The following is a 14,225-nucleotide window of genomic DNA, read 5'->3' as shown; positions in this document are numbered from 1 at the left end:
GCCTTCAGAGCAACGCAAGGATCTGGATGAAACAGTCCAGGAGACCTGCAGGGAGCTGCAGTCGTCCTGTGCTGGGTGGACGGGCCCATGGGCTCCTTTGGGTAACCGCTAAGGAGAACACTGCGCATCACCGGCATCCCCAGGCATGCACGGAGCTGCTCTTTACCTTGGGGCTGGTGGGGACACCGGGCATCCACACAGGTTATAATGAGAGTCCATGTGAGCTCCATATCCCGTGCGGCAGAGCTCCCATTCCCTGAAACTGGCTACGCAGGACTTGAGCAGAGCTTGTACATTCAGCATCAACACAGCGATACGGTGAGCACACCTCCATCGGGACCACGCGACAGACATCTAGCAGCAGTTCATGCACAACAACAGGAGATGATCCTTACAGGTCACCTCTGATCTGGTACCACAGGTTAGGCTCCATTCTACAGCTGCCCATAACCCAAATCCTACTGGGTTTGTCAATTCCATTTCCAGACTCTTACAACTCCAGTAATTCTTAACATACACAGACATCCATATACACATTTGAATTAAAAAGCTCCTTCACATACACAATCATCTATTGAATTATCAAGAACAATAACACATTTCTGGAGCAGAAGAGCAAACCCATCTGCTTTGACAGTGCCACCCCCAAACTAGACAAGGAACTAGGAAGTTTGACAGTTTCAGACCATTTAGGAAACAGGAATTCTGTTGCCTGAAGCCAGGGGAGCCATGGAGTGATAGTGCCATGGAGGGGACTGGAAATGCAATGTACAGAAAAACACAACATTGGCAGAACCTGTTTTGTGGTAGAGATTCTGGAGCCAGCAGGAGAATCCTTCTCATCAGGAGCTAGGTTCACCATTGCAGCAATACTGGGTAGCATTAAAGCAGAAAAGAGTAACACTGAAAGTAAAAGAAGCTACACAAACCTCCAGACTGATCTCGGCCACAAGCTGTATTGCCTTTAACACAGCAGGGTGGATACCAACTTTTTAAGAGCGCATCTGATTTGCAAAAAGCCGTCTCTGCCAACCTTATGGAAGACAAAAGCTCTTGATGGCTAAAACACGTGACTGTAAGGGACTTTGATGTCCAGGCAAACAAAACCCAGGGACCCTGAAACTCAAGAGGAAAAAAACCCAAAGAGAACTGAAAGCAATCAAAAGACCAAGGAAGGAGAAGAAAACCGAAGGCAGCTCTCTTCTGAGGGTTTCATTACAAACATCTGTGCAACTTCGGGGCAGTAACAACTAAAGAGAGGCTTCAGGCTGGGTATTTCTGTTTAGAGACCAGACTTAGCCACCCCGAGCCTAGATTTGGCAGTTTTTAACTGTATCCTATCTGAGGCAAACTGCCAGCTCTTGAGAGCTGTTTGGGTCCCCCCAGGCCCACAGGCCTTTCTTATTTAATGTATGGCAGAGCAGCCGATGGCCCTGGTGACAGCAAGGACAGGCGACAGTCGTGTGGGTAGAGCTGTGCAGGGCTGCGGACCATTCTGATTAACCCAGGCTAGGTTTTTCCCTTCTCCACTGACTCAGTGGGCTGGGTTAACTGCAGCAACTCACAGCTATAGACCTGTCAATCCCACTGCCCATATGAATCACCTTGGTGCCACCGAGAAGTGAAGAACTGATTTGATGAAGCTGGAGAAGGTAAGCTCGTCTTTAGAACAGATGGAGCAAGGCCAGGTCCCTCCATAGACTTCCTGTGCTTCACCTCCTGTGCCTAATGTTAGCCACTGGAAATACCTTAATTTCAAAGCCTGAAAGACCAAATATGAAAGTATTTTGCTGTTTCTACCTTATTTACAGTATTTGCCCACCTCATACAAATTAGTGGAACTGGTGGTTTGGAGCTAGAGACATAAAGGTCCAGAGAATGGGAGGCAATGGGGTGGTAGAGTGGAGCCTTCAGCCTCTCACCAGTGCCAACAAATCATCCTCTACATGACTAAAGACATGAATACATGAGAAACCATCATTCTAACAAAAATGATTACTGCAGCACTCGTGGATGCACTAAGCCAAAGGTTCATGGTACAAGCATTCCAGGTATGGGAATGCCATCACCAACACGCAGACTGAAGGGTGTGTGATGAAACTTGCAGGAGGGATTTGTCTGGCTGTACACTTGATTCTCATTAACACTGAAAGAGTTAAACTTCTTCCATGAAATACCTTAACAGATTTAAATATATATATATATATATTCAGTATCCCCTGCTTAGAAGAAAAATACACATTATTTCAACAGCCAAGAAAAAACTGCAATTTATTAAGTTTCAAAGAATCTTCGTACTCTTGAAAGCAACTTTCGGTGCATGTTCTTTAACAATCACATTCTATGAGGAGAATAAACATTAAAAGCCACAATTGTTGGTTTGTTTTTTAATCTCAGAGTTACAGACATCTTGAATCCAAAAGAAAAGGCAAAAACAAAAAACCCAACCAAAAAAACAAAAAAACAAAACAAAAAAAAAGCCCCCAAACACCCTCCCCCCTCCCCACCCCTAAACCAGAAATTTTCATTCCCAATTTTAAAATATCTGGAGTTTTTTCTACAACTCAATGCTAAAGTTCAGCATGGAAAATCGTATGTAAACACGCACATACACACATACATATTTTATATAAGTGTGTGTGTATATAAGCTATATAAAATATATATGTTGGAGGCGTGTAATGGCAATGAGATGCAATTACTCTGAGGAAAGGTTATTCAGCTAAATACACTACTAAACCTCGAGAGAAAAGAAAAACAAGTCTTGAACCCAGTTTGTGCATAGTTCATGATCCTCTAGAAAACCAGCTTTTGTTAATTTGCAATCTTGCAGGACCCTTTACATCTGATAAAACCATTAAAAAGCTAATCTTCCAAAAAAAAAAAGAAACAAAAAAAAAAAGAACAGAAAGAAAACCAAAAAAGAAACCAAAAATGTAATGCACAAGTTTCCTGATCCAAGCAGGCAGGGAGCACAATGTTCATATAACTTTTAAAACATACGTGAAGTGTATGTTATTCCATTGTCTTTCTTCCTTTCAAAACAATCAAAAACATTGATCTTTTCTTTTAAACATAAAGCAATTTTTTTTTTCAATATATAAAGCACTCTTCAAACATCTATTTCTTTTTGAGTCCATTATTTGGTAAATATGTAACTGCTACACATTAGATTAGGTATTTTCTTCTTTCTTACTGTCTTTTTTTTGATTTTCTTTTCTTTTTTGTGGTTTTTTTTTGTGGTTTTTATTTTTATTTTTTTTTTTAGTTTTTTTTTTTTAATAATATCTTCAGTGCTAGGAGTTGGGTTTTAAAAATACATGAAATGGTGTGGAGTTGCTCCTCGGGAAACCCGGCTTTCCTGAGACATCTTCCACCATGTGCAAGATAGTGATCACAAAGGTATCGCCACTTTGACGACGAGGAGGAAAAAACAACAACCCAAAAAAAATATATATAGTACACAGCAATGGCCAAAGAAAAGGAGAATACAACAACACTGTTCAATCCCAGAGCTCTGAAGTAGCATATCTTCATTCTGAAAATAAGTTTTTCTTTACGATGGAAGTCTTTTTTTTTCCTTTTTATTTTTATGTTTTTTTTCTTTTTTTTTTTAATTCCTTTTTTTTTTTGTGTGTGTTTTTTTTTTAATTTTATTTTAAAGTTTGAAGGAGAAAAAAAAAGGTCTGTAAACAGGTGGGAGCCACAACTCCTGGCTCCTCCAAAAGCAGTCAAAACCTATGTCCAAGTGCTTGTTTCTGTTCCTGCTTGCAAGGGAACTATCAACTCTTTACAATTAACTATGGCCACAGTTCAACAAGAGTATTTTTTTTTGTTAAACTTTATATTCCGAATGGAAAAATGGTGCAATACTCCGGTAATTTTCTTGCATTAGTCCACAATAAAAAGCTGCTAAAGGTAGATATACATATTATTCTCCAGAGATACACACTGTCATTTTTAAAATGCGATAAGAGTCCTTGAGTAAACATTTACACGTGAATTGTCGCCGGCCCCTTCTATCAGTTCCTTTCCTTTTAACTTTTGACCATTCTAGGATTAGCTACAAGAAGGGCTGCGGACACTCAGTGCAAAGTTAGAAGCTAATAACAATTAAACATTTGACCAATGAGCAAATAAAAAGCATATACTGAATAAAAGGAGAAAATTCACCCTTTTAGTGAACCCCCTCCCTGGGCACACAGGGACACACACACCCGCACAGGCACCCGCACGCACACATACGGCTGTTCCAACACAAACAGAGGCTGAGCTTGAAGAACAAAAATCCTTAGAGCCTGGTTTTTGTGTACTGATGCCGACCTGGAAGTGTAATAATTCAACTTAGAAAGTGTTCACATTTTGTTGTTGGCCTGCTGGATTCAAGTATTTGCATGTTGATATGGTTTGTGGTTTGGTGGGTGGTTGGGGTTTTTTTTTGTTGTTTGGTGTTTGTTTTTTTTTTTTTTTACTATTTTTTAATTTTTTTTTTAACTTTTATTTTTTTACTTTTTTATATTTTGGGGATTAAAAAAAATGACATGGAAAAAAGTAATGAAACAAGGGTAATGTGCATAGGCAGATCCATGGGAGTAGTGGACACAGAGATAGCCCAACCCTGCCCTCCCCCCAGCTCAACCTGTACAGTCCATAGTTACCATTCCAACTCGTCTCTTTTCTGTACCAATGGTAAATATCACACTTCACCCTTTCTGATTATTGGGTCCGCCTCTGGTAATGTGCATAATAGTCACAGGCTCATTTTAAATAGGCTTTCAATTTCCCCTTCCCCTCCCTCCCCTCCCCCAGTTGATAAAATAACCCTTTCCAGCCCAAATTCTGAAAAGTGCCCTTCATGATAGACCTATTCTAAGCAGCTTTTATACTTCGTTTTGAAAAAATCACCATACAAACATAAAAAGACAACATAAAACAAAAAGCCATGAAAACAAAAAACAATAAAACCTGTCATTAGCATGTGACACTGACCAAAAGTAGCCCATACTGTTTCATGAACAGTTCACAAGGACTTCTGCAGTTTCATAGTCGATATTGGACAGAGGTACTAAAAAGGGCTGCCAGTCTGATCTGTTAAAGCTGGATTCTTCATCAAGCCCGGGACTGGAAAGGGTTACAATTTTATTTTTCCTTTTAGTGCTGATGATTGTTATTTTCCATTTTGTTTCTCTTGTTTCCTAGATGGACTCCCCACTGAGAAGATCACCCGGAAGAAGAGTATTCAAAGGTGTCGGGCTGCCGATAACTCTGCCGTCGTCGGTGCTCGGGGGTCCCCAAAGGCTGCTGGAGTACTGGGGCACCCCACCCCAGAGCAGGTCGCTGCTCCCCTTGCCCCCCAGGCAGGGAGTGTTCCAGTGCCCAGTGTCATTGCGCACCAAGCCGTGGGAGCTGCTGGAGGAGCCCAGGCGGGTCTGGTTGGTTCCAGTGTTGGACTGCCAGCTGGAGGTGGGCGGCAGCGCCTGGCCTTGTGCTAAGAAACGGTTGACTTCTTCCTCACCAGCAAACTCGGCCAGGATAGTAGTGTTTCCCAGGACACACCTGAGGGCAGAGAGAAAAGCTGGAGCAACACAAAACAAGGGGTGCAAAGGGCGCTTCTGGAAACATCCAAGATGGGTATCGCAGAATGGTTTGGGTTGGAAGGGACCCTAAAGCTCATCTGGCTGTGCTGGGAACACATTTCCAACATCTGTGCTCTGAAGTTTGGTTTGTACTTCAATGCAACTCACCACACATCCTGCAAAGTTGAAGGTTTTGTCTTCCCCCCAAACCCCATTTCTTGAAAGCTCACTTTAACAGCATGTTTAAAATTCATTTCCTCTGTGTATGTTTAACAAGAATAACTGTGTGACTAATGCAATGGATGCAGAATTCCCCCAGGAACCTAACTTTTATCTTCTAGAATTCAGTTTGCAACCTGTATCTTTTAAAGAGAAGATAAACCTACCTGGCACTGTCTGCCTAAACCTCTGGATCTCTGTGTTAATTCGGTCTCCCTGTTGCAGCATGTGTATCTCTGAACATACACATAAAATCATAGAATAGTTAGGGTTGGAAAGGACCTTAAGATCATCAAGTTCCAACCCCCCTGCCATCAACAACTATGCTTTTGTTGCAATACACGTGTTTGTGATGGCTGTCCCCCCTCACTGCCTGACCATAGCCTCTGGTTTGGATGCCATCAACAAGCTGGGTTTGGGCAAATGCTCCTTGCTGAAAATCCCATCTTGAGGACTCCTACTTTTCCTAAATGTGTAAGTGAAAAGATCCAAATGCAGGCTTTGAAAACCAGGCATGCTTCTACCTGTTAACCCAGCACTGCCAAGTCCACCACTAAACCATGTCCCTAAGTGCCACATCTACACATCTTTTGAACACCTCCAAGAATGGTGACTTCACCACTGCCCTGGGCAGCCTGTTCCAGTGCTGGACAACTGGTTCTGTGAAGACATTTTTCCCAATATCCAATCTAAACCTCCCCTAGTGCAACTTGAGGCCGTTTCCTCCTAATCCTGTATCACTAGTTACTTAGGAGAAGACACCAGCCCCTTCCTGGCTCCATCCTCCTGTTAGGCAGTTGTAGGGAGCAATAAGGTCCCCCCTGAGCCTTCTCTTCTCCAGACTGAACTCCCCACGTCCCTCAGCCATTCACCATCACATCTGTGCTCAGGCCCTGCACCAGCTCCATTCCTTTCTCTGGCCCCACTCCAGCACCTCTATGTCTCTCTTGTAGTGAGGGGGCCAGAGCTGAACACACGATTCGAGGTGCGGCCTCACCAGTGCCAAGCACAGGGGAACACTCCCTGTCCACATCTTGCTGGCACAAGCTCGGATATGAGACTGCTGGCTCCGTGATGTATTTTCCAGCAATCAAGTCCATGTAAACATTTATCTGTGTAACAGATAGTGGCTGCTATCTCTTGGAACTCTAATACTGTCCTGCTGGCTTCCACAAATCCCATTGTATTTTTACCATTGACACCCTGCCAGCAAACCAAATGCATTTGTAGCTCAAGCCTTTTCATTCACAAAGGTCTGTCCTGTCCTTACCAGCACTGTAACAGTAACGATGCCACAACCTATTGAAAATAAAACTATTTACAGGGAGGCCTTCCACATCATTGACAGTGTAAGGACCTTACCATCTGTATATTTAAAATAAGCATTTCTCTTTAAACTCACATATTAATTTTGCCTTTGGCGTTACTTCTTTGACTCAATGCCCACATCTAAACTGATGTAACACAGGATGGGTCAATTTTTCACCTCCAACTGTTCTGAATGCTGCTTTGTAATATTTAATTAAGGAAACACAGAATGGTTTGGGTTGGAAAGGACCTTAAGATCATCCAGTTTCAACCCCCTGCCACGCGCAGGGATGCCTCACACTAGACCATGCTGCCCAAGGCTCTCCCCAGCCTGGCCTTGAACACTGTCAGGGATGGAGCATTCACCACTCCTCTGGGCAACCCCCCATAATGGGAAAGTAGCTGCAACTTTACTTAAGGAGTAACCACTGCTCCCACATTTCTAAGTATAGGAAAGGTAATCAGGACAGTAGTACACCTAGTTCCAAGCGGTGTTCCCTCTACGATCAGTGTTTTTCATTATACTCACGCCATAACTTGTTGATACAGAAAGTTGCACTTAAGTGCTATTTTGAAACACCAGTGTCTATATTCTTAACATGTAAGTCAGAATATGCTTATTCTTCCCAATGTCACCAATTTTATCACCCAAAATTCTCTGGCTCTTGCTAATGCCAGTTAGATCCATGGATTTTAAAACACCTCAGAAGCACGTTTGACTGCCAGTCATTTCCTTCAATTTTTTTCATTCCTCCTTTAAAATGGTGACCACATGAACATATTTTTTATCTACTGTTTTGTCCTTCCTGTTGCTCCCTGAAGCTAAAACCTTGTCTTATGCTCTGCTTCCTTTAGAACTCATCACATTACAAATTCTGTGCAGCCTTAGAGTTGACAAATCCTTACTGAGCACATTATTAACGGTGAATACCAATTATCACGTTTTTGATGAACTCCTGTTTAGTAGTATATAAGTATCTAGCCCCCAATTATTTTTTCTCTACCTCATAAGGTAATTTTAAAAATCAGATTAAACTAACTAGTCATCAGTTCTGAGTCCTAGCAAACGAATGCCTGAGAAAATAGCTTGGAGATAAAACTGGCTTCATAACAAAGGAAAGAGAGCAGAAACGTACATATGCAGAGACTTCTGGGCCTTGGCTGCTTCCTCCTTGGAACTGTAGCGGACCACAGCATTCCCTTGTGTCAGGTTCAAGTGGAATGTTATCAGAGGGCCATGTTGCAAGCACAGTGTCCGCAGTGTGGAGCCATCAATCTGGTAAGAGGGAAGGGAGAGGAAAGGTTATCTGTATTTTTGTGATCTTACTTTTAATGCTTTTTAACTAAACAAATTTTAAACTCTGAAGAGTAAGTACAGGTAAAAGGAAAGTTTTTCTTCCATAAGACGAATTTCATTACAGACTTATCACTGTTTTCAGTGAGTGAGACATCCTGTCTTTTTAAGGCTTCCCTACAGGCCAGTGCACAGAATTTCCCAATTTAGGTTATACAAATTGTATTTATCATTAAAAATCCACATAAGTCCAAAAGTCAAAGGAAAAACACATTGTTCATAAATACAACTAAATTTCCCCCAAGATTAATTTGGATGTCTACATTCAAGGCTTTGTGGCTTATGTTTTTCTTTGTGAATGACACCATGTGGAGGACTGGAGGATTTGACAGACTTAGGAGAACCACCAAAGCAAAACCCATAGGAAAAGCAGATTTTACATCTATCTGCTGTAAAACAATCATTCACTTCCAAGCTCACACATAAAAGCTGCACACTGAATGAACAAATAATTAGGGTCTTAAAAGTTCATACTTGATTTGACAGCACTTTCAAAACTTAAATTCCTTGTAGAAGATAGACATAATAAATGCAGAATGATTATTTTCCCTTCAAAGGAACCACATGAGCAGGAATGATAAATGTTCTTATCGTCTCTTAAATGTGACAAGTCCCTTTTCAGAACTAGCTGTGGACAATTCTCTTTACCTGGGGTGTGAGGTTACGAAGAACCAGCCAGCTGCTTGTTCTCCCTGAGCTGTCAGTACTCCATGCAGAACCTACAACACGAAGGCCACAACAAAACATATTATCATGCTGCAGGAAGCATATTACTAGAAGAAAGTTTCTTCACATCTTGATTTAATGTCATCTTTGCTGAATGAAAACCTGCTTTTGTTATAGGTACAAGATCTGTGGCATTTTCACACTCCCATAGTAACTATCGGGTGCAGGTATGACACTGCAACAAACTGTACCTTCAGGTTAAATAGGAATTAATATGGAAGACACATTTTAAAAGCAATTCAGACGTCCAAACTCAGACTGCTGCTTGCTATTAAAGACTTTTATAGCACTGCAGCCTTCTGCTATCTTGCCAATGATAGATTAATGCATATGACTTATTCAAAACAGATATTTCTGCACTGACAATGATTAAAGATACAAGGATGTAACCAACAAAACCTGCTTTTCCAACTTCAGCCTGGTGTTTTACAATGAGGAACTGAACAAGCTGCATACACATGAGTGGTGTTTGAGAAACCACAGTGCATCTGTAGTCACATGTGTGACCACACTCAGGCTCCAGAGAAAATCCTGGAATCAGCAATATCTACCCACCAGGTGGGGTTTTGGCACAGAAAACAGATACAAATAAACAGCAAAAAGAGGGACATTTAATTCCCAACTTAGTGAAAGCAGATTAATAAAACAGTCAGCTGTATGAAATAAGCGTAATATACTTGTGTTTGAAGCTGACTACTTCACATGATACATATACCAGATCCATGGTTTCTAATATTTATATTTAAGCAAAACAACAACATCTAAACAAGAAGCCTGCATGGAAAAAGTTAAGACATTCCCTGAGGCCCCTGCAATGCCATGAGGTCCTAAATGCTTCACATCCATGCTCCAGAAATGTGTTCCATATTAAATTCTATGGGCTGATTCGCTCATCTTGAAGCCTTGTAAGCAGTCATAGATCATACCACAAACAAGACACATGTTTAGAAGATATTTTTAGAGATTCAGGAAATGGGGAAATAAAATACCTTTGTTGGAGTTAAATAATTTGGCAGTGACTACGTAAAATTACTAATACGACCACCTCAAAGGTGAGAGCTTCACTTACAGTTTACCCTAACTAAAATATATGGACACAAGCTTCAACCCCTAAACAGACACACTCTACTTGCATCAGACCTCAAGTTTCTGGAGCCTAATACACAGCCTCACTATAGCAACACAGAATAAAAGCAAACAGTTCTAAGAAGACACTGTAGTGTGCTAAAACACAGGAGTCAGGCGCACCCGAGGAGTAAGAGCTGGTCCAGCCCAGGGGACTGGCACCCCACGTCGATGATGGCTTGGTATTTGTTAAGCCCGGAGGTGGTCTTGTAGGAGCAGTAGTGTTTCTGGGTACCTTCCATAGTTCATGGGATAGAGAGGCTTGTGTGTGAGAGATTGGGCCAGAGGACCATGTCGACTTGATGTCTGACAATTTACCTGCAATAGAAAGAAAAAATAAAGTTCCCTTTTGAAAATCTACTAGTTTCATTTGTCATAAAAGATAATACAAGAAAAAAGACCAGAAAATGGACTTAAGTATTTAAAATCTAATTTAAATCATAATGAAATACTTGAAGATTGTCTCTCTCAAAGGGTTAATAGATCTTAACCACTTTTTCTTACACAACTCATTTCCTCTGATAGGAAGTAACCAGTATATGTTCTTCTGATTTATTACTAAAATTCCAAAGATCAAAGGCCAACCAAACCTGGATTTCTGAACAGGCAAAGTAACAGATATTCTTTTTCTTTAGAGTCTGCAAAAGATGAAGTCTTCAGAAGACTGGACCATATCACAACCTGTCACTGAAACTTTTCACTGCTGAGTTTGTTACCTTGTATCTTACTACTGTTTCTGCCAAATCAGTTTTATAAAATAACCCACGAATAACAAATACAGTTTAGCATTCAGAACGGCAGACAAAATTGGTTCAAATTCTGCATACCAAACTAAACCCCTTTATTAAACTTTAAACTTAAACATCCCTGCCTTTCTTCCTGGTACCAACATACGTGAAATTTGAGTCCCATTTCCTTCTCACAGCACAGCCCCATACTGCTAACTAACATTAGCAGCTCAGGGAATGGACTGAAATGGTCACATCACTGCATCTTCTGCCAGAGCAAATGACATTGTGGTTATGCTGCCTTAATGCTTTAACGCTGATTGCAGGCAGGGAAAATATACTTGGTCTGACAAAGTCTGAGATGCCAAAACCTTGTGGATTTTTTTAAACCCAGGTTTGAATTGGCAGATGAAGCTTATACTGAATCAGCACCTTGCATCAGGCAGCCACTGAGGTTTTATCAGTCCTAGAGCCAAATTTACCAGTCACCAAATCACAGCCTCAGTTCTATACACACACACACACTCTCCCCACATTGTCTCAGTTTATCTGAATCATCTAACTCAATGATTTTGTACTGAATCATAACAATTTGAGTGAAAGGGCAACCACTCTCCCATCTTCTTGCACACTGCAGCAGCAAAAATAATTTGACAATGATGATGAAAGCTTTAAACATGGGTAAAATGGTGAGGAAAAAGGGTAAAAAAGCCTGAGTGTTAGAACTCAGAGCAGCTCAGCACATGACTCATGCACATTACCACAGATTAGATGTTGCTATGTCACTACTTCTCATGGGGTTAACACAAAGATTAGGTGACACTGCAAAACAATAACAAGCAAATAAAGCAGAAATGCATGGCAGATAAAAGGAAAGCAAGCCATTCCTTTCTTTTCCTTTCACTGGAGTAAAACATTTCACATAACCCCTTTTGGTTTTCCATTCTGCAGTATGACCTGGAGGTTGCACCTTCCTTTATTCAAAGAAAGAGCTTTCATTGATTAGATATGAAAATGTTAATACTACCCATACAACAGCCCCAACACATTTTTATAATGGGACAAACTGGATATTTAGGTAGCTACTTCACAAGCAATGTCTTTGTGATTTGCAGACAGAGATGCTCCAGAATGTAAAGCTCATTAAAATGAATGGGGTGATTTATTTAGACCATCTATAAGCTCAGCCATGTAGGGGAGCCTCAGGCTTCTGGTTGACTATTAAAAGACATTTAAGAGTCCCAAATCCAACCCCTTCAGAGCCATGCAGAGTCCCTCCTTGAGGGTTGGTACTAAACCTTTTCCTGAGCTGAAAACGGTTCACTTTTAACAATGAGTTTATTAACAAAAAATTCACATCAGATCTTCCTGGAAGGGTTTAGCAGCGGTGTTTCCACTGAGGCCCTAGACAATATTCCTCCTCAAAGCTGCAATGGAAACAGTCATTAAGAGATCTCAATGCCAATACAGACTGATAGCATGTGGCACCAGTGGAATAAATACATTTTTCCTTAGCACAATTCCAGGCATACCATCCAACGCTCACCACTCAAGAGGTGTCAGGAAAGCTGCCTACTACCTAGCACAATACTGAAAAACAGGCTTCTGTCTATAGTAACACTACTGTAATAACTAGGAAAGTACTTTCTAGGGCCTTTTCTCAGAATGCAGAAGGATGTGAAAGTAGAAAGGCCATTTTTCGTACCTGCAATGCTAGGTGCAGATGCAATGCTGCTGAAAGAGCTACTGTAGCCGGAGGCACTAAGCGGCCAGGCACTCGATGAAGGCAGCGTGGCATTCTGAGATGATGTTGGGGATGACCCTGCAGAACCAGCAGAGAATCAACTAAGAAAGATGGGCATAATGATGTTTGGTGTGACATAAGCAAATCTATTATGTGCAGATACAAACCATGCAAGGCATTTTCCTTAATCAGCCTGGTCTCAGAAGTCTAGGAATGAAATGTTATAGAAAGCATGATAAAGGGAAGCAGAAGTCTTTAGTAGAGAAGAAAAGAAAGCTGGCACAGTAGCAAATGTGCTAGCACCTGTGCAAAAGATAAACTCCGCATTTCCTTTACGATACATGACTCAAAAAAATCGGTGTTGAACTGTTTGGTCTCAAAGAACAGGCTTCATTTATTAAGGTGCTCTGCTGGCTGACTTAAGCAATGACAACTGCAGATGAGCATATGCATATGATAAACTAACCTCTTACCACGGGTGATTTGTCCTATGTTGCTCAAGGTAAGCACTTTTCCTACACCCTCATGCCCACAAACATCTTCAGATTTTTGCAGACTTTCCGTAAAGTAAGGATGTATTTTAGCAATCTCTTCTCAAACCGATAACATTAAATGAAATAGCCTGAAACCATCTTGGTAAATCATTTACAATCTGAGGAGCTATCTAAGCATACATACAATTTCCTTAGTGGCAAGCAAATGAAAGAAATTGAACATAAAATATGTTCATTATAAATACCCGAAGAGCTGGAAGTATTCTCTCTAGCCACCAACAAAATTGTGTATCCTAGGTGACTTATCATTCCTGACATACATAGATGGACCGCGATACAGAAGCATCTTTAACTGACTAATAAAAATACGTGAGTTCTTTGGAAAAGAGCTCTGTACTGAGGTAGAAGGGACTAAGTAAAAGCGCAATCTCATCCCTCGCAACTCAATAAAAAACACAGGCTATAATATCCAACTGGAACAGCAATCAACCAATCTACCTTATCTAGACACACTGTACTACAAAGGACACCAAAACAGACATCAGTCTCTAGCAAAACAACTCTAGATCAAGGCTTTCTCTGGACATAATCTATGCCCTAGACAGGAGTGAGGAAATTTTATCAGACTGAAAGGCCCATATGCCCAGAGAGCTGAAACCATTCCTTATTCCAGGTGGCTAAGGCTGGCTGACCCTGCAAAGCTTCCTCAGCAAACAGGGTGAAATTAAAATCAGCCAAAAAGCTTAGGTTTTGTCTCTTTCTCTGTGTGCAGTGCAAGGAAGGTATACATCACAGTCTGGCCCTCTAACTGAAGACCTTCTCTGTTAATACAGCCTGCGTACTTTGAGCTGCAGTATTCAAAGACAGCCTCTTCCTGGCAGCATGTCATTAAAGCCTCAAGCTCATATGGAGGCGTACAGACAATAGCAGACAAATTTACCTAGGAGCAAA

At 41.1% G+C, this 14,225-nt stretch overlaps 1 protein-coding gene across 11 annotated transcripts in view; it reads right to left on the bottom strand.

Moving 5' to 3' along the window:
• Positions 1 to 3,621: 3,621 nt before the first annotated feature.
• TNRC6C (trinucleotide repeat containing adaptor 6C) overlaps positions 3,622 to 14,225 on the bottom strand; it is a 316,377-nt gene continuing 305,773 nt past the window's right edge. For 8 of the 11 annotated variants that reach the window (XM_061377035.1, XM_061377036.1, XM_061377034.1 and 5 more), the window contains 5 exons: positions 12,742 to 12,858; positions 10,432 to 10,626; positions 9,106 to 9,176; positions 8,240 to 8,379; positions 3,622 to 5,556 (listed from right to left, as the gene is read on the bottom strand). In XM_061377035.1, coding sequence (XP_061233019.1) covers positions 5,196 to 5,556; positions 8,240 to 8,379; positions 9,106 to 9,176; positions 10,432 to 10,626; positions 12,742 to 12,858 — 884 coding nt within the window. In that variant the 3' untranslated portion in view covers positions 3,622 to 5,195. The remainder of the gene's footprint in view (positions 5,557 to 8,239; positions 8,380 to 9,105; positions 9,177 to 10,431; positions 10,627 to 12,741; positions 12,859 to 14,225) is intronic. The other 3 variants (XM_061377039.1, XM_061377042.1, XM_061377043.1) reach the window with 1 other exon arrangement.

This window comes from Neopsephotus bourkii, unplaced genomic scaffold (genome assembly GCF_033783945.1).
Source record: "Neopsephotus bourkii isolate Nb327-2 ecotype Australia unplaced genomic scaffold, CSIRO-AGI_Nbou_v1 NB_1749, whole genome shotgun sequence".
NCBI lineage: Eukaryota > Metazoa > Chordata > Aves > Psittaciformes > Psittacidae > Neopsephotus > Neopsephotus bourkii.
The sequence above is the reverse complement of the archived record's forward strand: the minus strand, read 5'-3'. Positions and strand labels throughout refer to the sequence as shown.